This window comes from Anabrus simplex, chromosome 7, assembly GCF_040414725.1.
Source record: "Anabrus simplex isolate iqAnaSimp1 chromosome 7, ASM4041472v1, whole genome shotgun sequence".
Classification (NCBI taxonomy): Eukaryota; Metazoa; Arthropoda; class Insecta; order Orthoptera; family Tettigoniidae; genus Anabrus; species Anabrus simplex.
The window spans coordinates 142,235,605-142,263,114 of record NC_090271.1 but is presented as its reverse complement, the minus strand read 5'-3'; the positions used below and the strand labels follow the sequence as shown (position 1 = coordinate 142,263,114).

Sequence of the window (27,510 nt, the reverse complement as noted above, 5' to 3'; positions counted from 1 at the left end):
AGCTTTGTCGAGAGGCAGCCTTGAATTCAAGGAAGCAATTGAAATTAAAATATTTAAAATATACAGAGAAGTGATGTCCTGACTTTGAAGATACTTCAAGAATACCTACCCTTCTTGACTTTTAAATGATTACCATTATTATTGGTAAGTGAACTAATATTTCACACTGGGAAAAAAATTTAATCCATTTGCCCTTAATAATGCATGAAAAAAATGAACATGTCAATTACTGAAGCACTGCCGAAGATTGGAATGCTTACTAAACATCATTTTATGAGTTTATTTCAAGGTGAATGGAGTTTTACTGGAGTTATCAGGAATCTTACTTACTTTAATATTTTAATAGTAAGAAAAAGTCATCTGGCTTTAATCTTGCCAGAATAAATAATAAATTGAATCCCTTGCTCTCTGGATTTTCCCCACAGATATTTTTTTTTTCTCACCAGGAAAAAAAAAAAAACCACTTTGCTTACTGATAATTTCAATAGAGAATGATGATGATGCTGCTGCTTGCTGTTTAAAAGGGCCTAACATCGATGTCATCGGCCCCTAATGGTAAGAAATGAGACAAAATGTTATGACAAATTAAAAGTCCAAAATCCTCCACTGACTAGAATTCAAAGCGTGCGGATGAAGAATGAATGGATGGGTGGATGGATGGATGGATGTGAATTTAAAACGATCAGTGGAACCGACCCACAGTGCCTCACATGCACAGAAGCTGGCACAAAACAATAGTATTACTGACCAAGGAACTGCTTCTATAGCACGATGCTGAATCGATTATGCTTGTAGTCGAAACGGGTCCAAAATCCAGGTCATCAGCCCCTCATAATGGTACTTATCGCTAGGAAAGTAGAACCAAGCTATTTGTCATTTGGCGGTACTAATCAAAAGTAGCGTAGACTTGCGGTATTCCACACATTATGGTACTATTCACACGTAGTGTAATGCGCACATGTAACACAGACCTATGGTGTTTTGCACATTGTGGCGCTATTTACAGGCAGCGTAAACCTATAAAGGCAACCCAAATCTACGGTGTTCCTCACATAAGTGGACTAACCACAGGGACCCGAACTATCCCGTGGCATTTCTCACATAGTGGGAACTAAGCATAGGCAAGGCTGAACCATGGTGTCGCTCATCACGGGGTGTTGCTCATATAGGGGTAAAATCACAGGTATTGTAAGACCCTCATCCTGATTCACACACTGTCGCTACTAATCACAAACCTATTTAACTACCATAGTGGTACTACGCGCAAGTAAATGGAACCCATGGTGTTCGCTGAGTGATGGTACTAATTACAAGTAGTCTCATGGTTCTAATTTGATCATCCCTTGGTCGCCCCTTTTAGTTGCCTCTGACGACAGGCAGGGGATACCCGGGTGTATTCTACATGTGGGTCCCCAACTCGCAGGAGGTAGTGTGTTTGGTCCACGAGAGGTATTTTATTTCCCTCAAGTCTGCTGGACCCCCCTATCCGCTACCTGGGACGCGCCACGTGGGAGTATCACGTCTCCCCCTGCTACGGCCAGTATAGTAGGTTCGTAGCAATACAGAATTACAACAAAAATCATCACAAGTAAAATTTCAATACACAATTTTCTGATTACAATTCACTTGTTTTTGTTTAAATATTAAAAATTTATTTAAAGTGGTTTATGAGAAAAATGAAATTAGTAGTCTTTCCTAATGTTAGCCGTATTGCAAGAATGTCAGTGATAAGATTAGGAGCACGAGGGAGAATAAAATGCCCTGACCAATGTGCTCAATTACGCATTTCTATCCCAATGTCTCGCATGGTGGCAAATGTTTACACACACCCAAGCAAATGAGCAAATTCCTCTGCATATGTTTATTTCAATCTTGAGTGTTCTCTATCTTAGTTTATGGTGCTGAGACTTAGACCCTATCAGAGAATATCATTAAAAAAAGGTTGATCCATGGAGATGTGGTGCTAGTGATGCCAACTCAGAATTATTATATATATATATTTTTTTTTTACAATTTGTTTTACGTCACAATGACACAGATAGGTGTTATGGCAACGATGAGGTAGGAAAGGCCTAGGAGTGGGAAGGGAGTGGCTGTGGCTATGGCCTTAATTAAGGTACAACCCCAGCATTTGCCTGGTGTAAAAATGGGAAACAATGGAAAAACATTTTCAGGGCAGCAGACAAGTGAGTGGGGTTTGAACCCACTACCTCCCAGATGCAAGCTCACAGCTACGTGCCCCTAACCGCACGGTCAGCTCGCGCAGTGTCAGAATATCTTGGGCTGATAGAATACGTAACACTGAAGTACTCCAACATCTGAACAAAGAGCTACAGGTCATGCACCACATCAAAAAGAAGAAACTTGAGTATTTTAGCCACATCATTTGAAATGACAAGTATAGACTCCTTCAGGTTATCTTACAAGATAAAGCTGAAGAAATGAGAAGCAGGGGAAGAAAGAAAAAACTCAGCTATGGAATCTATAAGGATGATATGGATGCAGTACCCCTATTCTTTTCTAAGTTCCTAAGAACAAGAATCAGATTGCCCTGATGACAGCTGACATTCAATGAGGTAATGGTACAAGAAGAAGAACAACAAAAAGAAGAGGAGGAGTTTCAAACATGCAGGAGGAATGGAATGGGCAAGAGCACAAGCTGCTGCCAAGAACTGTATAGATGGTACAACTCTTCTGAAATAATTATCTACCTCTAAATTTTGTGTGCTATCCTATATTCTTACCATGTAGCTTCCTGCATCAGAAATTCACATCACAAAACATTATTACAGATTTTTGTGTCTGAAGTGTAATCACATGTATCAGCTCAGCATTCAATCCTCAGAGGCAGAAAAAACACAATATCGCTCATCAACAAAAAGCTAGAAACAAGTGTAAATTGTTCAAAATGGAGAATATGAAAGTGTAGCTGTAGAGAAAGAAAGCAAGAGTGGATCATTTAAGAAATAGACTGATTATCATGTGACTGAAGAATCGAGTAATAGCATTCCTACAAATTCCTACAAAACTTACAAATTTTATTAAAGATACAAATATTCAAACTTTTTGGGCTTTTCCACCATGAAATAACCAGAATGTCACCCCATTGTAGCAGTGGACTCTTCAGATGGAATGCCAGACTCCTCAAAGTTGCTGGCTAAGACACCATGAGATACCACTATAAGCCTCCTTTGAAGCACAATGCGGTGAGATGGACTAGGGGACATATGTACTTCAACTTGCAAAAAATATTTCTATGATATTGCCAGTCAGTAAAATTAAATTGAATTCCCAACTCGGAAAATTTTTGATTTGATCTAATTAGATAAAAGTTTATGTTTGCTTTATGCTGCACCAATACAGACATGTCTTATAGAGACAATGGGAGAGGAAAGGGTTAGGACTTGAAAGGAAGTGACTGTGGCCGTAATTAAAGTACATCCTCAGCTACTGCCTTGTGTAACAATTGGAAACCACAGAAAATCATCTTCAAACCTGAAGACGGGGTTAGAATCCACTATCTCCCAAATGCAAGCTGACATATTTTTATATGAAAGCTACAATGCAGGAACAATTTGCAAGTAGGGGGAACATATCTCCCTTAATGCACTGGCACTGCAATGTGTTTCAAAGGGTGTTTGCAGTAATGTCTCAATTAGTACATCAGAACATTAGAACATTTATTGAACATAACATGCGACTTCACCCCTATACATGTTCATATACAGAGTAAAATAAATAATAGAGAATAATAAAGTGAAGCAATACAAATTTAGCTGTCTGCTGCTACCGTCCGACCGTGTCATCCCCCTGGTGAGAAGAAGGCCAGTAATGTCTCAATGTTATGCTAGCCAGCACCTTGGAGAGGAGTGGCATTCCAACTGATAAGCCTTCTGCTGCACTGGGATGAAACATTGGTTATTTCAGATTGAAAAAGTCTAAGATGCTCGAATATTGGTATGATATTGTTGGTCAGTGAAATTATTGTTCCCTAGTAGGAACTTCATTCTTAATATTAAAAATGTTTACAATGATTTTAGAGAGTTGTGTAAAACTAGCTAACAGCATACAACTAAAATGAAACTGAAAGATGTCATATAAAATGAGTAGATAACAGTGTTAATCAAGGCCATAAATGCTCAAATGCTATTGTTTCTACAAATGGTTATAATAAGCCACACCATACTTACAGTTAAGAGTTGATTTGTTCTACACACAAAGAAACATAGCTTTTAGCCACAAATTTCTAAATTTCAAAAAGTGAGAATAATATGTTAAATTGCACTGTACAACAAGAAATATTAGAGAAGCCCATAAGCAGACTACTTGAAGCCAAATTAGGGTTGCCAGACATTAACAACTGTGCATAGCAAAGGCAACATCAGACTAGGCAAGCTATAACAGACTAAGCCAGATTAGAAGTGTGTTTATAGTGTACCTACTTTAACAGTTTTAATGATGACAATGTAGCTGGACTGTCGCTAGAGATGTACTGCTCAACCTCACGCAAGACCTGGGTCATATGTGGAATTGCCTGTGGCCATGATGCAAATGTGAATAGGGATCACTGATCAGACAGCACAAAAAACATATCTGGCAACCCCTAAAATGGCAACTATCTGCTTTATTTATAATGGAGAATAATTAATACTTGGGACTTACATCCTTCCCCCGACTCTATACGAGACTGTAGCTCCTTAATCTGCATCTCCTTGCGCTTCACATCATGAGAAAGACTATCAAAACGTTGACGAAAATCTCGTAGCTCCCTGTACAAAACCATGTACATTTATGCAGATTACTTATATGAAACTCAGTATGCAACAGTTGAGTGACACGTGAGAAATATGTATTGCCATTTAATAAATGAAGACAAAGAGCACATAAAAGAAATATATTGGGGAGTGAAAATAAATAGAATCAGGAAAAAATCTCTCCGCTAAATAAGATAATGAAGCCATGTTGAAGTGAAATGAAAGTACAATGTATAAATTTCCCACTGGCTGAAAAGACAGACAAATCCATTCAGGAGAGAAATAAATAGGAAATTCCTTTCCTATATGAAGTATAAATATCAACCATATCTACTGGTTCAAATGTCAGAAACATATTCTTACAAGGAGAATGAGATTTAAAATCCAAAAATCACTCAATTTTAATGTAAAGTTTTTCAGAGAATGCTCTTTTATCTAACAGAATAACACAGTAACTGCAATTTTATACCTCATCATGGCTGTACATGAGAGACAAGAGCTGACAAGAGATATTCAAGAACTCTTTGTAAGTTTGTCAGTATGGTATATCTGCATGATCAGTCAACTCACGATGTATATCAGGTCTCCAAACCTGGGTAATAGCGAGCAACATGGCCCTCATGCTGTCCATGCCCATTTCCTTCTCGCTTTACATTTGCCTCGGCGACTACATCATTCCATACAGATGCATTTGTTCGGTAAAGAGGGAGCGGTTGCAAGGTCCACAGTTCTACAAAGTGACCAGCAAATCTGAGAAGAATACTCTAGTGCGAAAATCTTTATGATTTCTACCAAAACTTTACAAGGGTAAGGTTTTACATTTCCATGCTTTCACAGATAAGCTGTGAATCTTCAGTCTGTTTGGTACTGCATTTCTGTATGAACAGCTGTTTTCTAAAATGAAGTTATGTAAAAGCTAGATTTGTTCTTCCATGTCAGATGTTCACCTAAAAAGCTGTTTCGGACTAACAGTGAACAGAACCTGACTCGGACAATGAAAAACACGTCCAAAAAAAAAAAAAAAAAAAAAAAAAAAAAAAAAAAAAAAAAAGATGCCGGATATCTCAAAGCTCCCTTAATAAAGGTAACAATTAAGTCCATATTAAAAATGCGTGTCATTCTGTGTTTAATTTATTCTTTTGGGCTGTAAGAGATCCATCAAACTTGTTTTAAGTATATGTTCTATATAGAGTTAAAATGTTTATTATGTTAATCATTATTTGGTAAAGAAAACCTATACCACTAAACTGGCACATAAAGGGAAACCTGCCAGAAAACCCAGATCCTTAAATCAAGATCTGTGTACAAGGATCTGGGTTCCAGGGAAGCTCTCAACTCACGAGTCAAATGTAACACTAGGAAATAGTATGAATATTAATACCAGGCAACATCTTTCAGTGGATCAACCTATAACAGCAGTCAAGGTTTCAAGAGAACATTATGTAAATTCAGACCGTATTGTTTTTCATATCAGTTTTCAATCATTAGAAATAAGCTAGGTAAACTTGAAATATTCTTGAATTCATCTCCAGTTGATATTTTATGTATTAATGAACATTGGCTTGTAAAGGATGAGGTTGGTTTTTATATCCCAGCAGGATATGAGATAGTTACATATTTTTGTAGAAGTAGGATTGCAAATGGGAGAGTTGCAATATATGAGAAAATAAACTCTAATATGAAATACACTGTTTTAGATTTAGAGGACTACTGTATAGAAAAGTTATTTGAAGTGGCAGGGGTGATATTTACAAATACTAAATTGATAATTATTTCCCTGTACGAACATCAGATTCTGATAGTCATGCCTTTCTGAACGTTTGGGATCATTTTGCAGAGTACTTAGCGAGGTAACGGAATTTCAAAATCTACGACATAGGTGATATTAATATTTTAGTTGAATCATCCATCAAATAACAATTTTGTGATACTCTTAGGTCTCGTGATTTCTATCTTGCCAATGATCAACCCACCAGGAAAAATTCTTGTCTGGACAACATAATCACTAATGTTCAAAACAGTGACTTCACATGTGGTGTTACAGAGCATATATTGTCTGATCACAATGGTGGTCTGGCTAAAATTAAAAACTGATTTGGAAAAGCAACATGACAATAGGCAATTTAAACATTTCAGGAGGTTGGGAGAAAATAACATTTTAAACCTAAGAAATTAATTAATTCACATCAATTTTGGAAACACTATACTAAAATCAAATAATGTCTCAGAAGCAACTGAAAATTTTATTACATTTAGTAGGTTACTATGTGGAAGAGTGCTGTCCTAGAAATGAAATGAAATGGCGTATGGCTTTTAGTGCCGGGAGTGTCCGATGACATGTTCGGCTCGCCAGATGCAGGTCTTTTGATTTGACTCCCGTAGGCGACCTGCGCGTCGTGGTGAGGATGAAATGATGATGAAGACGACACATACACCCAGCCCCAGTGCCAGCGAAATTAACCAATTAAGGTTAAAATTCCTGACCCTGCCGGGAATCGAACTCGGGACCCCTGTGACCAAAGGCCAGCACGCTAACCATTTAGCCATGGAGCCGGCTGTCCTAGAACTACAAAGGTAATTAACACATCAGTTAAACTCAAAGGGAAGCATAAAGGGAAATGGTACACTCCTCGCCTCGCAACTATCAGGAATTTAATGATCTATTACAATAAAGCAAAGCAAGGAAAACAAACAGATAAAGAATTTTTTTTTTTTTTGCTAGGGGCTTTACATCGCACCGACACAGATAGGTCTTATGGCGACGATGGGATAGGAATGGCCTAGGAATTGGAAGGAAGCGGCCGTGGCCTTAATTAAGGTACAGCCCCAGCATTTGCCTGGTGTGAAAATGGGAAACTATGGAAAACCATCTTCAGGGCTGCCGACAGTGGGATTCGAACCCCCTATCTCCCGGATGCAAGCTCACAGCCGCGCGCCTCTACGCGCACGGCCAACTCGCCCGGTACAGAAAATTATACCCTCATTAAAAAAAAAAAAAAATCTACTGTAAGGAAATTCAACTGGCAAAACAACAAGCTAATGATTATTTTATTAATAACTCTAAAAATAAATGTAAGGTGGCCTGGGCCATCATAAATGATGAAATTGGTTGGGCAAAGGGGGAGAATTTTGTGCCAATAGAACCAAATGTACTTAATGAATACTTTATAAACAGTGCCAAATATACGAATATCAGTAACACCTCTAGAGACAATGAAACTGCGTACAACAATCTACTAAAGAATAGTGTAACTCCTGAAAATAACAGACCCCCCCTTTAGATGGCAAGTTATAAACCCTAAGAAAGTCTGAAAAATAGTTTCAGAACTAAATTCTTCAAACTGTGAAGACTACTAAGGCATAAGTAATTTTATTCCATAACAAATTATTGACATAATAATAATTACTCTAACTCGCCTCATCAGTTGGATACTGGCTGAGGGGACTTTCCAAGACTGTCTAAAAATTAAGTTACACTTCCTGGAGATGTTATTGATCCAGGTAGTTATCGACCCATTTTAATTGTTCCAATCATATCTAAGATAATAGAACATTGTATAAAGGAACATCTATCTGTATATTTTGAAAAGTGTAAGTTACTAAATGCTGCACAGTTTGGGTTCAGAACAAATAAATCCACCATTAAAGCCTTAGAAGCTGTTGTGACTGAAGTAATTCAAGGCTGTGAGTCTCACCATATTACAAGTGCTACACTGTTAGACCTCAACAATGCTTTTAATTCAGTACCACACAATATACTAATAAGCATGCTTAGCTACTATGGCATGAAAGATTTAGAGTTATTATTAATTACATCCTACTTCAATGACAGGTATCAAATTGTACTGATAGAAAATCAACGATCTGGGGCTCTCAAAGTAAAAACAGGGGTGGTTCACGGTTCAGTTATAGGAACTTTCCTCTTCCTTGTGTATATAAATGATATTGTTAGTAATTTACCCTGTAGATCAGTGCTCTATGCAGATGATATTACTATCATAACAAGCAATAGAGACTTAAAATATGTTGAGGAGGAAAGGATAGAAATGTTACAAAAATCATACTCTTGGTTGCAGGCAAATAAACTTATCCTAAATAATAACAAGACAGAAGTGACCTACTTCCATTTAATTAATTCAGGTCTGGTAATAATGATTAAAATTCTGTCAAATTATTGTGACTGTATCTGGATTGTAAATTAACCTGGAATACACACATGCAAAAGTTATGTACAAAACTGGCTAGAGTGATATTTTTGCTTCGCAGACTTAAAAGGATCAGTTAGTAGTAGTCATTATACGTTTATCATAGTATACTCAATACTAAAGAAAATCTTATTGACCTAACAACTCAGAGCAATGCACACTCATATGGCACAAATATAGAAATGATTTAGATTTACCACATGTTAGGCTGAGAAAAACACAAGAAAACTATAGGTATTATGGCATTAAATTATTCAACAAACTACCTGCCCAAGTAAAGGATATACCCCTATGTAACATCAAAAGAACCCTTAGAAATTGGTTGACATCCAATAGCTTCTACTCAGTATCTGAATTTGAAGATAAAATACCACTTTTTCAAGGGAGGTAATAAAGGCCAACGCCATCCTAACACATTGTGGTAAATAAGTAGTTATTTATCACTCTCTTGGACGAATAGTGTTATGTTTATTTTAACTTTTGTGTATATAGTTGTATTTATATTCAGTGCTTAATGAGATACTTGTAATATTTTGTAACTATACACCTATGACTGTCCATTGCAACTGCCAGTTGCCTAATGACAATACAATTATTCTATTCTATTCTATATTTGTTATCATAAGTTTTTCACTTGTCATTTATCACTTTACAATTCAGTATTCTAATTCACAAACGTAACTTTATTATTATTATTTCACAGCTCGTGTTGCAAACGTATGTTCTGGAAACATTTTCACAGCGTGCACAGGAAGGAGACAGTCATTCAATCTACAGCGGCAAAGGCTGAATACGTTGTTTCCTCTCTGCACATAGCATGTATTAACTCAGACGGTGGAACACACTGCACGACCGGCCCATTGTTGCCCACAACTGTTGCCCGAGGGCAACTGAAGTTCTGCAGACCACCGAGCTCGATAGTTGTAGTCATTTAAGTGCCGCCAGTATCCAGTATTTAGGAGATAGTGGGTTTGAACCCCACTGTCGGCAGCCCTGAAGATGGTTTTCTGTGGTTTCCCATTTTCACACCAGGCAAATGCTGGGGCTGTACCTTAATTAAGGCCACGGCCACTTCCTCCCACTCCTAGCCCCCTTCCTGTCCCATCGTCGCCATAATACCTATCTGTGTCAGTGCGACGTAAAGCAACATTGCAAGTAATCAGCTTTATTTTCCGTATCAAATTCTAATCACAGAGACTTACTATAATTGAAAATCTTCCACCTTTTTGATACATTTTATTTGCATTTTAGCAAATTATTAATTATAAACAGTACATGTTTTGTTCTCACTTGAGAACATCTTCAGCTGTTGTTAAGCTTAGGTAAATCACTAAGTTTCTGAATACATTGGTACATTGTTCCTCTTAAAGACTATCTGAATATAAATTAAATTTAAATGATGTTAAAACAACGTGAGGGTTAATGGGTTGATGGAATGGGACAGGATGAATACACAGTTAGCCTGCTTAAAAACTATATCTATTCTTGGGAATAGTTATTAAAAGTTTCAACATTGTTACACTAAAAATATCTATTTGTCATCCAGTTAAAAGGTTTTTTTTAAAATGATTGGCTTCTTGACACTGTTCTAATTATTGTTGAATGTTCATACCAAAATAATAGGACAAATAGAAAGTCTCAATTTATGGATACACTTTGTAGACGACAAGTAATAGACCGAAGAGTGAACAACAGTGACGATATCCTCAATAAATTAAATACAATGGATTCTAGAATAAAGTTTACAGTAGAAAACGAAAAAGAAGGTTCCATAAATTTTTTAGATATAAATATAACACGGAAAAAGGAAGAGAGTGTCTTCAAGATACACAGGAAACCCACTTTTACTCCCATTACAATAAAGAACTACTCATTGCATCCGCAATCACAAAAAAGGTCAGCTTACTACAGTTACATATATAGAGCATTTAATATACCCCTTACACACATGGAACGAGAAAAAGAACTGCTCTTTATCCGTAAACAAGCCCAATACAACAGATTTGAACTAAACAGGGTAACAAAATAATCGGAAAATTCAAACAGAAGTTACAAACTAATCTAACACCCGAAATAAAAAAGAAAGATAAACATGCCAAGTTCATGTTCAATAACCCTAACTTATATACAGTAATGAATTTGTTTAGAAAATATAACTATAAGATCGCGTATTCAACCAGCAATAATACAAAGCAAAAATTCTTTAATTACAATAGTGTCAATTCCCTAGGAAAAAACAAACATTTAGAATCAGGAATTTACAAATTGAAGTGTCATCAATGTGAAAAAACTTATGTCGGGCAAACAGGCCGCAGTTTTGCTGTAAGATTCCTAGAGCATGTCAATGCTGAAAGAAACAAAAAAATATCCACGATGGGCCAACACATGAGTACAACTGGACATCAGTTCACAACTATAGAGCAGGATTTAAGTATATTACAAAAAATAAATAAAGGAGCTCTTCTAAATACATTAGAAAATCTATATATTTATTTAGAACAAAAAAGTAATCAGGACAATAACCTGAATGATACAACTGACAATAGAAACCCTATATTCAAATGGATATTATCAAATCTTGAAACTTTAGGCAAAAGAAACAACACAGACAATAAAATGATAAATAAGAATGAGCCTCCGCCATTTTGTACATCCACTTTCCCCACCCCTTCCAAAGCCGAAGCCGTGACAGTAAGTGACATGCCTCCTCCCCTCTCCGCAGCCTTACCTCCCCGAAAGGAGGAGCAAACAACAGAACACACACACCATTATTATACTAGACGTAAAGCAGCTTCAAACGTTCCCCCTCCAGGGTCACGGTAGAATTGGAGTCTAACAACAGTAAGGTATGGAACCATTTTATACATTAAGTTATTATGTAAAGACACATGTTGTCATTACAAAGAAAACAAATTCCTATTTTCCTCATTTCATTTCAGAAATTGAGATGAAGCTCCCTGGAAGGAGTGAAAGAAATGAACATTCAGCAATGTAAGTTCAGGACTTGGGTACACAAAATAAAGGATCATCCGAAAGAGTGAGAAGAACTGGCACGAAGTGGACCAAAGAACTGTGTTCTCCACCAAAGTGAAGGAGTACTGGAAAACCAGAAAGGCTGAAGGTGTTAACCGTGGCCCTAAGTGGCCAAAATGGTATATAAAAAAAAACTGTTATGGAACATTTCGTTGTTGTAAATTCCATGAATTCTGAAATTTTGAAAGAAAAAGGTTTTATATATGGAATTGCTATTGATATGCAACCTTCAACTTTAAAAAAAAAAAGTATAATCTAATGAATTTGCTATATGCTTTATGAAGTGATTTTTGAAGTAATTAGTAAAAAGTATGCATAAAAATTCCAGATTTTTTAAATAATAAGTCTGTGCTCAACAATTAATCTTTTGTAGAATAGAAGTCTATAATACTAAATGCAGTTCAATAATATAAAAATTTGTAATTGCTAGTTGAAGGAAGACCAGACTCTGTGATATGTTGAGGTCATAACTTTTGTTTGCCGCCTGCTACACGTAGGGAAGCATGTGCATGGACAGAGCTATTCCATTTTGTATGCGTATTTGAAACGCTACAAATTGCCTAACTATACAACATCTGCAAGGGATAGAGTTCTCCAGTAAATATCATAAGGTTTTGTAAATGTCAGGTGTCATTAGAAAGAAATCTTTCCATCCTAAAAACACTTCATGTCAGCAAAACACACATTTTTTTAGGTAATATCTGAAGCCATCTCTTTACAGTTTCAAGTCATCGTCTTCTTGCAGTGCCTTCTCCATTACTGCAGGTTGATCACAATCACAGCAAATTTTGTACGATATTCAGCTGTCTTACCCAATCAGTCTACTAAAATCTAGTCCTGTTCCTCAGCCAAGAGTGTTTCCTTCATTTGCGACCCCTAAGTCCATCAATTTTACCCTGCATGATCAATTTTGAGTAATAAATTTATAAACTACCTGAAATAAAAAACATATCGTAACAGTATTATATTTGAATTAAGTTGGTTTCTTCCTTTTTTGCTTTACTTTGCACCGACACCAATAGGTCTTGTGGCGACGATGGGCTAGGAGTGGACAGGAAACAGCCATGGCCTTAAAGTATAGGCCCAGCATTTGCTTGGTGTGAAAATGGCAAACGTTGGAAAACCATCTTCAGGGCTGTCAACATTGGGGTTAAACCCACTATCTCCCGAATGCAAGTTCACAGCTGCGCCCCCTGTAATCGCACGGCCAACCCACCCAGTTCTTTCTTTTTCAACTATAATACTTGCTACCATTTTTTTTTTTTTTTTTTTTTAGTTAATAAATTTATTACTCAAAATTAGTATGGCAGACTGAAAAATCTAACAGTTATAAATTGAAACATGTTATGGTGTTCAATTCTTGCAAAGAAGATGAAAGATCTTACTTCAGACATCAATGAACGTGTGATTTAAAAGTGTGCCAAAAAATCTGTGAATACTATGGAAAACTATTTACCAAGCATATTTTTAAAAGCTTTGAGAAGTAACTTTTTACATATTACTGTGTTGGAGAAGCTGGAGATGTTCCTTGCTCTAAGTTTATCAGAGAAAAGTATATTCCAGAAATGATAAACAAAAGTGTGGAAGAAATTGTGGTGTACTGTGATAATACCCGAAAGAAACACATATTTTTGTTCTCACATTTAAAGCAATAAAGCCTTCGGCTTTTGGGGAAGCAACTCTCTCTCTCTCTCTCTCAACAGTAGATTCAAAAACCTGCCTACAACTATTTTGGACACACTAAAAAAAATGACATCCAGCTTGATGACAATGTGGCCCTTGTGTTGGAAATGTTTTTATATACTGTGAAATTTTCTAAGTAATGGTATTTTGATCATCCAGCATTGGGCACGCAAACTAAATTTAGTGCTCAATGTGTCAGGTAAGCAACATTTGCAGCTTGTTGTGTCTAAAGTAAAGTCTGCATTTTTGAACATGCTGATTCGAAAGCATCTCTTCGGGAAGTTTCTGGATAGTAAACATACAGGACAGTATATACTACTACGAGGGTTGGAACTTAAATAGTGGCAACACTGCTGTGGAGCCGCTATGCAACGGAATATAATATTGTTGCTGATAGCACACTGAAACATATCGTCATATGCTTCAGATACATAATTTTAATTATTGCATAACACTGTGTGGGCTCACTGAACAATGCGGCTTTGTGTGGAAGTCGGTTGGAAGACGGGTGGATTCCGGACAGCGCTTATACAAGGGATCAGCCAACACATAGCTTATTACAACGACCCTGGGGGATCCGCTGCTGCACTCTTTGTCCAGCGAGTTTCGAACTCAGCCAATCACAAGCTATTAGGAGGACTCTGCGAGCTACCGTACCGCGACATCAGGACAACCAACCAGTAATATTTATGAAAGTAATCCGTCATTGTGCCGATATTCCACAGTTCTGATATGTCCAGAAAGATAGTTGTAATTTTTCTAATGCCTGGTGTCTACTTAATGTTAATGTGCATATTTCATATTATCAATGGCTTCTCATTCAAACTCAACCGGCCGTTCAACTGACATTGTATTCATCAAAGGGGACTCCCCGAGTTCAAATGAAAGTGTGCGGGTCTTCATACGCCCGAGGAGAGCAGGAGCGTCCCTCACTCATCACTCACCCTCTCTCTGATTCTGATAGTGTTTGGTTCGCCAAGATCGTAATTTGCCGAAGACGCTTTGTTCTGATTACTTGTGAACAGAGCCAGTGGTTCATATCCATGACAAGTATAACTGTAACTGTGATTTTTCTATTGCACAATGCCTGTGCTGTGCTGTTAGAATTCAATCCGGGAGTGTTAACAGTTTGAGTATAATAAGGCAGATACCTCTACCAGTAACGGTCGTTATAGTAACACCAAGTGAGGGTTTGGTGCGTGAGATATCTAACACTGAAAGGACGGTAATGAATGGAATTAATCGCTTATGCCTAAAACCCTGCAGAATAATTAACGCCAGTGTAATCAAGTAACTATAATGGTTCGCGTCCGTGGTCGCGTGAACATTCACATCCGCATGTGCCGTAGTGCCGCGGGAAGGACTGATTGCGCCCGGACTGTGTCCTTAAATTAATGGTAAGCGGAACGGACTAATTTTCGCTTAATGGCTGTAGTCAATTAACGGCCAAGCATTAAGGGCGCGATCTAAGCACATGTGTGCCATGAGCGGTGAAGAAGAAGTGCCTAAATCATCTATTTGCAGGAGCTTCACCAACCCAGAACGATGGAGACAATGCCAATGATCGATGGAGTGACTTCGTGCTTCCTGGAGATTGACGTGAAGATGGCCTAAGTTCGTGGTGACACTGTGGCCATGTGATCGTCATGAATGCTGAGGTCGACGCAAGCTAAGTTTTTATGTCCACATATTAGCATGCCTGGTGCGGTAGTTACACACTAGTTCAGATCTGTTGTAAATAAGTACTTTAAAGTTAATTTTCAGCCAGACGGCACAGATTTGCATTCAGTTCAATTTAAATGTAAATGTGTCCTGAGCTGCTGCATGCTTGCGATTTTTCTTTATTACCTTTTCAGTTAGTTTAGATGGGCTTAAGCGTATGCCAGTGTAGATATAGGAGTGTATTTTGTGTGTTTCTAATATGTTCCATTCAGTACTAAATATGCAAGATCTGGTCATTGATTTATATAGTTTCGTATGGGAAATAAGTTTACAGCTGTGGTTTCTATTTTATTATTTTTTGTATTATGCACGGGATTTTCAGGTGTAGCCTTGAAGCAAAATCAAGGAGAAACTCAACGTTGTCTAGTTAGAGTCTTTATTATGTAAGGAAAGCGGGACAAATGGGCCAGACGAACAGCTGATTGGACGTATAAGATGCCAGATGAGCACGCAAATATAGATGTTTTCGAACCTAGGGGCTGGTTAAAATAAGGCTCGAGAAGCCATGAGTGCAGTTATGAATAATTTAAGGGATGCTAGACTGATGTTTAAAGGAGGCTAAATTGCCCATAGTTATGACCTGACGGGAGTCATGAACCCGCCTATTGCCAGGTGAATGGCCCGAATTGGTCTCAGGATTTATGGATAATGATGTGTATACTCAAATGAAAGAGTGAAAGTATGCCGGGAGAGATACGCCCTGTGTCTTACGTTTAGATGCTACCCATGCGCCTGTCTGCTGTTGGGAGATCCCAATGACCACATGAGGAGAGGATGTGCATATACAGTATTATGTTTTATATTACAAGTCGCATAAGAGCTATTACATTTGCACGAATTTATTTCAAGATTTTCTGGATTTATCTGTCGTTTTTGAGTGATTCTGTTTGACTGATTTTTGCACTTGTTTCTTTCTTTGTTGTATGTGTCAATGTAATCAGCATTGAATAAGATTTTGTTGTTTAATGAGTTCGACAGCTAAATACGGGTCACTGGCATTTTATGCCATTCAATTTGTGTACGGGCGGCCGTACATTAGAGCCTGTGTAGATGTAATTTTGCCGCGTAGGACTAGCGTTGTCATTGAATTGTTTTCTTTTATTAATTATGTAATTATGTATATACTAGATCAAATACTAGTGTAACTATCTACCGCGGATATGTGAAGACACTTTTTCAAGCAAATCCCAACGGGATTAGGACATAAAAGCAAAGTTTGCACTGACCCTGCTCTCCTGTCCAACAATGTTCAGGAAGCCCAACAAGTTCAATTACTACAGGAAATAGTACAGAAAACTGGCCTCACAGTATCGTTCAAAAAGACAGTATCATGTTAAATGACCCATCACTTGTAAATAAAATCAAAGTAGAACAGGAAACCAATAACCTTGACAATTTTAAATACTTAGAAGAAATAATAACATATAACCCAATGAAAAGCCAACATGGCATAACAAAATAAACTGACCAGAGCACAATATATTGCCTAGAATATGTACAATAAAAGAAGACTCTCAAAAACCACAAAATTAAAACACTAGAAAACAGTTACACAACCAAATATAACATATGAAAGTGGAACCATTTAAAAAACAACTAACACTACAGACATACAGAGAGAGTTCAATACTGAAAGAAGAATACTCACAACAGGAATAAACAAAACAACTACCAAGAATATGGAAACTAGTTTCTAATGAAATAGTCTAAACGGAAACGGTACCAGCAATGAGTACAATGAAGAAGAAACGAATCTCATTCTTAGGAGATCTGTTCAGGACACCAGAAAACAGGATCATCAGCAGAATAATAGAAAAATTATGGAACAATACGAGCAACATTAGATGGATTACAGAAATCCAGGAAGATGTGAGGGACCTACAAACTACAATGGAAGATTTAAAAAACAAAACAGAATAGCAAGAAACTCACAAACAACCCAGACTACAAACACCCGGACAATGGGACGGGTGATTTTTATACGAAGAAAAAAGTTAAGATCCGAGAGAATAAAGAAGTGCTGGCCCGACAGAAAACTGAAAAACCCTTTTTATAAAAATTATTAAAGTGGTCCAATGAAGACCGTAAAATGTACATAAATAAACATAAATTAATATTCTTTAGCCTCAATTTCGTATTTCAGTCAAGCTAACAAGGCCAAATTGGTAAAAGTTATAGACACTACATTTTATATTTTTACTATTGGTTACACAGACCACTGTATTGTCAAGGTCACATGTACTTAGTACTTTCATGTCACATAGTAAGAGGAAGTTGTGTCAGTCAGCTGACAGCTGGTAACAGCATCTTATAAAAAAAACATGTGCAATAATGTCTCCTTTGAGGAGATGCAGTGTGTGACCAAAATAGAAACAGTACCCAGGTGGACGACCATACAGGAGAAAAAGGATCCAGAAAATGGATAGATTTAAATAAAATGGGAGAATGTATAGAAAACAACTTGTCAGAGAAAGATGCGCTAGTATCAAGGATCAACAAGATGAACCTGGCATACAAACTAACCATGAACACCTGCAACAAGATCACGAACAATGCAAAACTTATATACTATGCTAACAGACAGTGATCCATTTGGAAACCTTACACACAGCTGTATGCCTATACCTGACAAAATCAGAATTGATTTTTAAAAATGGAACTAGTACAGAGAAAGATTCTAAGGAAGATATTGGGACCTAAAAAAAAAAAAAAAAGATGGATCATACAGAAAGAAAAGTAACCAAAAATTGTATCTCAAGATGGAAAAGCTCTGACACGATCCAGAAAAGAAGAGCCATGTTCTTGGACACATCTACAGCAAAGACTTAGGAAGGTTAACCAATCAGACAGTGAGGTTCCTTGAGACCAAGAGAACTACGATATGCTGGTATCAGGAGGTAAAAATGGTCCTGGAAGAAATAGGAATAGAATAGAAATAGCCCACAATTCTAGAACCACAAAAACCAAGATTTTCCCAGAAAAGATTAAATCCCAAACTCAATCACAATGTACAGATGAAAGGAGAAGAATACAGAGGAAAGGAAAGGAAAAAAGAGAGAGGGAGTACTGGGTGTAGATCGAAGCCCAGAAGTAGCTGAAATCGAATTAACATGGTCCACAGTCAGCTTACACAAAAAGAAGCAGCAGAAAAGTCTACCTAGTAGTGAACTCTACAGGGTTTGACAGTACTTATTTATTTTGAAGGAGAGACAATCCCTCAACTAAATGGATACTTATTGAAATATATAAACATTAAATAATCTACTTAACCTAATTCAAGCTAAGTGCTGAGGCAGATAATAAGGTTTTGAATAAGGCAGAGTATAAAATAAAGATATTCCAACAACAACAATAACAATTTTTTGAGTTCTTTACTAGCCTGGTACAGGCCATGTATACTGTATTTTGTAACAGCCCTCCAAAGTGTAAGCGGTGTCCAGCATGCATGCTAAATGCCTCTTAGTGTGGTACAGGGTAGTGTTATGTGTGGTGTGAGAGTTGCAGGAATGTAACAAACAGTACAAACACAAAGTCCTCAAGCCAAAACAATTAACCATTCTCACATAAAATTCCTCAACTCAACCAGAAAATGAATCTGAGACCCAGAGGCCCAAAGGTTAAGAAGTTGGCCAGCCAGTCATGGAGCCGGGTATCAAAAGTATATAGATGTATTGATTATTGCTATGGAATACAGTATATGTTGATCATAGAGAAATAATTTGTACACAGCATCCCAAAAAAACCTATTAAAAATCTATATATATAAAATAAGAGTTTTGTCTGTACATTGCTCAAAATTGGAAAAGAATGGTATTTCTGTATCGGTCATGTCCACAGTAACAAGGAAATGCACTTTTTACTTTTCCGTAATTTCTGTCTGTCTGTATGTATGTATGCGCATCACTAGAAAACGGCTAAAGATAATTTAATGAAAATCGGTATGTAAAGTCGGGGAATACGCCACTATAATCTAAACTATGAATAATTTTATTTACGCTGATAAAAATGGTAGTTTAGGGGAAGGCCTAAAATTAAATTTTCAAATATTTATGTTATTAGAGGTCCTATTTTAATGAAAATTGGTATGCAAAGTCGGGGAATAAGTATCTACAATCAAGGCCTTGCATCACTTTATTCACGCTGAGTGAAATGGTAGTTTAGGGGAAGATCAAAAAGTAATTCTTAAATATTTACGTTATGAGTGGTCCTATCTCAATGCAAACTGGCACGCATAATCAGAGAATGAACCGCTATGATCTAGGCTATGAATCATTCTATTAACACTGAGTGAAATGGTAGTTTAGGGGAAGGCCTAAAATTTAATTCTCAAATATTTGTATTATATGTGGTCGTATCGATAAATACTAGATAACCAAAGTTACACGGAATTAAATTTCCGACCATTTACGTCTTATACATTTTTACCGTACCGGCTGTGATAACACAGATATTCATGAATTTGTAAAATCATTGCTAAGTCCATATCAATGCCGAGCCACGAGAAAATGGGTCAATAGAATTTAATGATAATCGGTATATGTATGTATGTATGTATGTATGTATGTATATATGTATGTACGTATGTATGTATGTATGTATGTATGTTCAGTCTTCAGCCCTAAGGCTGGTTGGATCCTCAACAGCTCTGCCATCAGCTGTCATAGATGGCCTAGGCATCGCTGAAGAGGCGTACTAGGGAAATGAGGAGTGAGGTAGTTTCCTGTTGCTTTCCTCACCGAGCCAGAAGTTGCTATTACATATCAGTCTGCCAAGCCCACTGAAATGCATGCACCAACCGACCCTATGAGCAACATGTTCACACCATTCATAGCAGGGACTGGCTGCACATGGAATGGCATTACTAGCATCGCTCATACATCAGTCACTTTCATATTGTCAAAGTCAAGGATAAGACGGAGACAGATCAATGAAAGTAACAAAATTGCTCTAGCCTATACCAGAAGACATGGTGCACTGTAAACACTAGGTCCTGCCAGCAAAGGCATAATCGGTATATAGAGTCGGGGAATAAGAAACAACAGTATAAGCTCTAAACAAATTTATTCACCCTGGATAAAATTGTAGTTTAGAGGAAGGTGCCTAAAATGTAACTTTTAAATACCTATGTTATTGGTGCTATCGAAAAGTATTACATAACAAAAGTTATAGGGAATACAAGTTCCTATCATTTATGTTTTATTCAGTTTTACCGTACCGACTATGGTAAGAGTGGTATTTCAGAGTCGGAAGAAAACTAAATGTGAAAACCTACAATATCGAAAGCGCATAACATTGATCAACAATAACATTACATTGACCATTGTTTGTTGTGATGTTCTTTGTCTCTTATGCTGCCTCTCAACTCCGATAGATGGGATTACTGCTGCATACCGAGTATAACAGTCTGACTGAATACTGGCAGGAAATAGCTGGGGAGTTAGAAAACTTTCTTCTTTAGCATGTTATTCCTCTGGTTCATACAATTTCTGATACAGATGGTACGTAATACACTGGTTCATCATAGTATTCCAGCTATTCGATCCCTAATCTGATGCGCTGTTTTCGATGAGCAGTGTGCATACTTCATAGTAGTAGTGTGGCCTGGCCTAGAATAACAATTTAGGCCTATTCCAAGTTATAGCACCACAATTCAATAAATAACTCAAAATTCAACCCTGAAAAGAGCCGTCTCTTACGAAAAGCTTCATCCTCTTCACTTTTATTAAATTCTACATTCATTTTATTCCAAATTACCAGTGAAGAGGGGGTTTCTCCTCTGGCTTGGAGGAAAAATTTGCCTCCAAGTCAGATAGATTTTTCCGCCGCCAGTGTAGTGAATTAAGATTTTCGGACTCATCGGGTACTCCAAAGAAACAGATTAGTAAAAGGACATAGTTTTTGACCTGGGGGTCTCCACTATTCGACCCCCTCCCTTCCGAAAAAAGATGAAGAGTGTTCACGGATCACGGCTGTCTGCGGCTTTGATCATTCCAGCTCTGGAACTTTGGACTGTTCGATCGAGTATTTCATATGAAGCCAATGCATTTAATCGCGCCATTCCTACTGACGTCATTGTAATGACGTATGTTAATTTCAGTTGGGAGAACAACTAAGACAGTCTTTTTGAGGATGTAAAAATGCAGGTGGAGAGTGAGTGTCTACTACTATAACGAAAACTCCATAACCTGATTGTGACTGAAGGCAAGTGGGCCCACCATTACAATGAAAATTCCCTAACTCAGTCTTCATATGAGAAAAGACGTTTGCTGATTTCCCCGTCACGTTTCTAGGATAACGTTAAGAGCTATGGAATTTAATACAATCTTGCTCACAACGCGTACACTAACTAACCTAGAATTCGGTATACAATGTAAAATTCCGTAGCGAAGCACGGGTACACCAGCTAGTCAGTTATAAAACAGGACAGATATTATGGTAAAGAAGGATTTTTAAAAGCTTTACAATCAAAGTATGCTCACAAACTACCTTTCCTCTTTTGAAATTTCACTTTTCCATTTTACTAAGCACATTCTGTTGGCTTGTATGAGACCTAAGGAAACAATGTCAACATCAAATCTAAAGAGCTTAAGAGCTTGCCTCCTTTGTTGAAGCTGTTATGGATCAAACAATATATTCACAAACACTTTTGATCCTGAATACTTACTTTTGAGCAGCAATGAGTTCTGATCTTGTTTTTGTTAGTTCCTCGCCTATGGCCTGTTTTGCTTGAATTTCAGACTGCAGGTTGCTTTGAAGGTTCAACAACTCCATTTTATCCAACTTCTGACTGCGGCGATTACGCCAATTTTTGTCCTAGAAAAATGAAAGTATTCTTAATAGGAATGTCAAAGATTCAAGTGATTGACCAAATTTTAAAATTTTTATAAATACAAATAATATTATCAGTGTAAAAAACCTCATTGATGTAATGACTGTTGCTGTCATGAGGAAGAGTATTGGAATTGAGTTATTTCCAGGCAAACGCTATTTGGATCAGCAACCAGATCAAAATCATTTAATTTTGCTCATGAAAGCCTTGTGCATGAATACTTCACAGCGAAGTTACATCAAAACTCAAAAACATCTGGTGACTCCTTACACAAAACCGGTCTGAAATCACCTAACGAAAACGGTTACTTTTATGGGCCAGTAAGTTAGTACCATTTATGTACAGTGAAACCTCGTTAGTACGTTCCTCATTAATATGTTTTCCCACTTAGCATGTCGTAAGTGCGAAGTCCCGATTCTCATTGTATTAAATGTATATAGAAAACCCTCACCTATCGCGTCGTGAACTTTTGCTATTACCACTTAGTACAATCACATTTTTTTCTAGCCCTGAAAATGTTATTTGTCATTCCTTGTGAAAGGAACATGATTTCCAACTCGGGTAAGAAAGAGCCCTCACCACAGTTTCATGATAAAGGGAAAAGGCCTATAATTCCTGAACTTCACAGGATAAGTTGCACTTTCGGGGAGCAAGCGGCTAGCCACAGGAATGTTCAGTTTTGGTTGCCAGTTAGCAGCAAGATTGTTGAATAACACAGTGAGTTTGTTTGTGCTTGTATTTCACATTTGATTCAGAAATTATAAATTTATTTTGTGTTGAGTGGTATAGTGAAGGGTAGCGAATATTTGTCACCTGATAGCCTTCATCTGGATTAGGACAGTAATCGTGTGAAGTTGACTAGCATGGTGCATACTTATCTTGTGACAGCCTAGTTACGGATTTGGAAAAAGTTATGAAATTCCTTACTAATGAAAACAAAATTAAAATCTATCAGAAAGTGGACTGGCACATGCAACTTTTAAGCATGCAGAGGTAGCACGAATGTCGAAACTCGCAATTCGAATTTCGACTCGATCATTTGAGTTTACATAAAATCAGTTTCATGGTCCGTATCGCACTTCAATAGATTCACAATTAAGTATTTATTATTTTCCACCTAGTCGATACAATGATTGCTTAAGGCAATTTAATGGTTAAAAGTGGTACATGTTTCGTATTTTATCAACATCTTCTGCCACATAACACTGTTTAGATGAAAAATATATAAAATTGACAAAGTAATGTAGTAATAATTTATATATTTTCTCTTGAGTTTTTGTTTGTTTTAATGTTGTCAATCTTATGTTAATTTTAAGGACACTTCCTCTTAAGCATTACTTTGTCAATTTTATATATTTTTCATCTAAACAGTGTTATGTGGCTGAAGATGTTGATAAAATACGAAACATGTACCACTTCTAACCATTAAATTGCCTTAAGCAATCATTGTATCGACTAGGTGGAAAATAATAAATACTTAATTGTGAATCATTTGAGTTTGTCGAATCAAAGTTTTGTTGTTCAAAATGGCGGCCAAAGTCACAGCCGCACATGGTCAAACGCATCATCCAATTCATTGTCTAAGGAGCAGTATTAAAATGAGGGTTTAAACTGAAGATTGAGTTAAACTGTAACTAGAGTTTAAACCGATGTTGTGTCTTATAATGGCCGGCCTAAGTTGAACTGAGGTGAAGAAGGAAATATACGATCTTGGTAGCAGTAACTTGCGAGAAAAGATGACTGTCGATAATATTTTGCAGTGACTTGCAAGAAACGATGACTATCGATAACGTTTTGTTTACTTTTTGTAGGTAAAATGGCGGATAAAAGCAATAAATGTTGTCCTAAGTTTACTTGTAAGGAAATAGAACTGCTTGTGCAATTAGTACAGAAATATTTATATAGTCCATGAAACAGTGGCCTTATGAATTCCTCCGAAATCTCCCATTGTAATAAACATACTACAGGAGGCATAAAACCTTAATGCTATTAATAGCTGGCTGAGGGGTTCTACAGCATGATTACTGAAATAGAAGGAAGCAACGGTGACTGACGATGTTCACGTGATAACAGTTGACATATTGGGCATCAAAGTGGTAAATGTGTATAAACCACCATCTGTGGCTTGGTCAAATGAAGTGAGAATCATCCAGCAATATATGTCGGAGATTTCAATAGTCACCATCCGTCATCTTGTAGATTCGAATGAACATAGGTTGCTGCCCCATACGTCTGGTGGTAGGTTGCCCCAATAGCGATATAACCAGGGATCTTTCCTCTCGATCTTAGCTGTTCCCTCAGTCGCAGTATGAGTTTCTTGAATGGTCACTAAATCAATGTTGTTTTCAAGAAGGATTCTAGAAAGATGTTCACTCTTTGATCTGGATATGCCTTCGATGTTTATTTGGTGTATTCGTAAAGAAGGTCCTAGTATCTTTGCAGGTTGGTCCTGAGAAGGGCAGGGCAATATGGAGGTGAATCCTGCAGACATGAGCAACGTTCATTCCTCGTAGTAGTAAGGAGGAAAGTAGAAGCATAGAACCCTCAGTTACATGGTTGGAGATAGAAAAGTCCATGAAAAGTATGTGGAAAGGAAAAGCAGTTGTAATGGATGAGTTAAATACAGATATGTTGCGAGCAGTAGGAACTCCAGCAGTTCAGTGGTTATATAGACTCCTTAACACAGTATGGCAGGAAAACACTATCCCAGAAGACTGGAAGAAGGGTATAATCGTACCTCTTTTCGAGAAGGGGAGTAGACGAAATGCATCAACTACAGTGGCATTACTCTGCTCTCTCATGGCCTAAAACTTCTGGAAAAAATCATAGAGAGTATATTAACGGAAATTGTAGAACCTTTATTGGAAGAGGAATAATATGGTCTTAGGCCTGGAAGAACAACTACAGACCTTATCTTTGCTGTCAGGATGTTTATCGAAAAGCACTGGGAAAAAGGGAAACAACTTCTTCTACTATTTCTAAGACATCGAAAAGGCTTATGATAGTGTACCAAACGAGCATATGTAGAAATGCCTAAAAGAGTTGGGGGTTCATGACAGTCTTATTGCAAAAGTGAAGATGCTGTATGATAAAATCAGAAGTTGTGTGCAAGTGGGTTGCAGGCTGTCCAAATGATTTGAAACTAAGAGAAGAATACAGCATGGCAGTGCTTTGTCACCCCTCTTATTTATCACTATGATGAATGCCATAATAAAGGCTCTAAAAAGGAAGTAGCAGCAGGACTTGCAAGCTTTCATCTTTGCAGACGTTGTGGTGATCTGGGGTGAAACCGAAAATGATGTGGAGGAAAACCTGCAGAAATGGGGTCAGGAGTTTAAAAGGTATGATTTAAATATCAACAAGGCTGAGATGGTGGTGATGAAGTTACAGAGGGGAGATGACAAACCACAAATCAGAATAAATGACACCCAACTGGGCAGTGTTCCAACGTTTAAGTACTTGGGTAGTATAGTAGCAAAAGACAATCTTGCAAAGTATGAGGTGGACCGTCGAATTAGCAAGACAACAAAATTTACCACCAACTAAGACAACTGCTATGGGATAAAGAAGTACCATTAAAAGCAAAGATAACATTATATAAATCATATTATACACTTATCCTAATGTATAGCTTGGAAGCTACCACGTTAACAAGACAAGACAACTCAAAACTCTAAGCTGCAGAAATGAAATTCCTACGCACAATGATACAGAAAACCAGGAAGGACAAATTCACGAATGCAAAAGTCTGAGAGGAGGCAGGAATAAGAAACTGCCTATTACAGAGGATTCAGAAAGCAAAACTGAAGTGGTTTGGCCATGTAAGAAGGATGAGTACAAGCAGGACTGCAAGAAGAGAATATGAAAGAGAAGTAAAAGGAAAAAGACCAGTTGGCAGACCCAAAGGAAAAGGGACAGATCTGGTGAAGAAAGATGTCGAGGAGAGAGGACAAGATTGGGAGAAGGTTATGAGAGAACAGTGGTTCATGGACAAAGATGGAGGGGCTCATACATCACACCTGGGCAACTGCAGATGGTCAACGGTGATGATGAGACATGAAAAAGTTAGTCTACTGCCAAAATGTTAGTGATGTAAGGACAAAATTCTAAATACAATAGGTAAATTAATTTCTGTGTGGTGTTTTTTTATTTTTGTGAATGTGACTTTTGCCACAAATGTAGGTACAAGAAGGGCAGTATTGCATGCCCGCTTGCTGGCCGTCACGCTGTTTAGATCACCACTCACCGAGTTGGGCTGGCCTGCTGACCCCAACTTGGCAGGTTCGATCCTGGCTCAGTCCGGTGGTATTTGAAGGGGCTCAAATACGTCAGCCTCATGTCGGTAGATTTACTGGCATGTAAATGAACTCCTGCGATGCTAAATTCCGGCATCTCCAAAGACCATAGAAGTAGTTAGTGCAACGTAAAGCCAATAACATTTTTTTTTTTATATACGTTATGCCCAACTAAGGAGCGCGTGTGAACTTATTTAACACAACGTTTCTTCTTGTCTTCCCAAAATCTCAATTAGAAATAGGAAAGGATTTCCACCTATCAATACTTGTTTATTGCACTTATTATGCTACAGGACCTGTTTCGACACTTTACATAAGGTCATCCTCAACTGAACCATGCATACATATCTATGTGATGAAGCTATGATTAAGATAGTATTGTCAAAGGAGTGCCATACGATAATAAACATTAGGTGACATCAATCTTATCTTCCACAGATAAATATAACATCACTGCACAGCTACAAATGGGAAAGGAGCCACTACTTTGAACGCAATGTCACTCAAATTTTATGGACGTCACAGGACGACATATTTGATTTTAACATAAGGCAACACACACAACAGAGCTGAACATATTTTAGCCTAATTTTAACCATACGTCTGGCACCTTTTTAAAATTGGAAAATGTTTTACTCTATGTACATACGTGAAGACAAAATCTTTTACTCATACAATTTTACAAGCAAACCATATCATTTAAACTCCAGGAACAGCAGCTGAGTGTACAACTGTGTAAACAAGACTTGAACACGGAAGTTAGCCAACAAGCAAGACACGAACGTTTATGTGTATGCAGTGCTCCCATATATTGTATTCATCTTGTACTTATATATATGATAGTTTTAAGTGAGATATGTTTTATCAACTAATTTTAAGATCTTAAACATACTATTTTAGACATACAATGCATTGTTGTACATAGTGACATATATGCCAGTTCACATTACGACATGCCCTATTTGGATGTCACCTAATGTTTATTATCG

The 27,510-nt window shown here is 37.3% G+C and overlaps 1 protein-coding gene across 8 annotated transcripts in view; it reads right to left on the bottom strand.

Annotated features, from left to right (window-relative positions):
* Positions 1–27,510, bottom strand: part of gek (serine/threonine-protein kinase gek) — a 736,940-nt gene that overhangs the window by 267,462 nt on the left and 441,968 nt on the right. For 7 of the 8 annotated variants that reach the window (XM_067151353.2, XM_067151356.2, XM_067151352.2 and 4 more), the window contains one exon: positions 22,062–22,210. In XM_067151353.2, the coding sequence (XP_067007454.2) occupies positions 22,062–22,210 (149 nt within the window). Of the gene's footprint in view, positions 1–4,662; positions 4,770–22,061; positions 22,211–27,510 lie in introns of all 8 variants that reach the window. The other variant, XM_067151355.2, reaches the window with a different exon arrangement.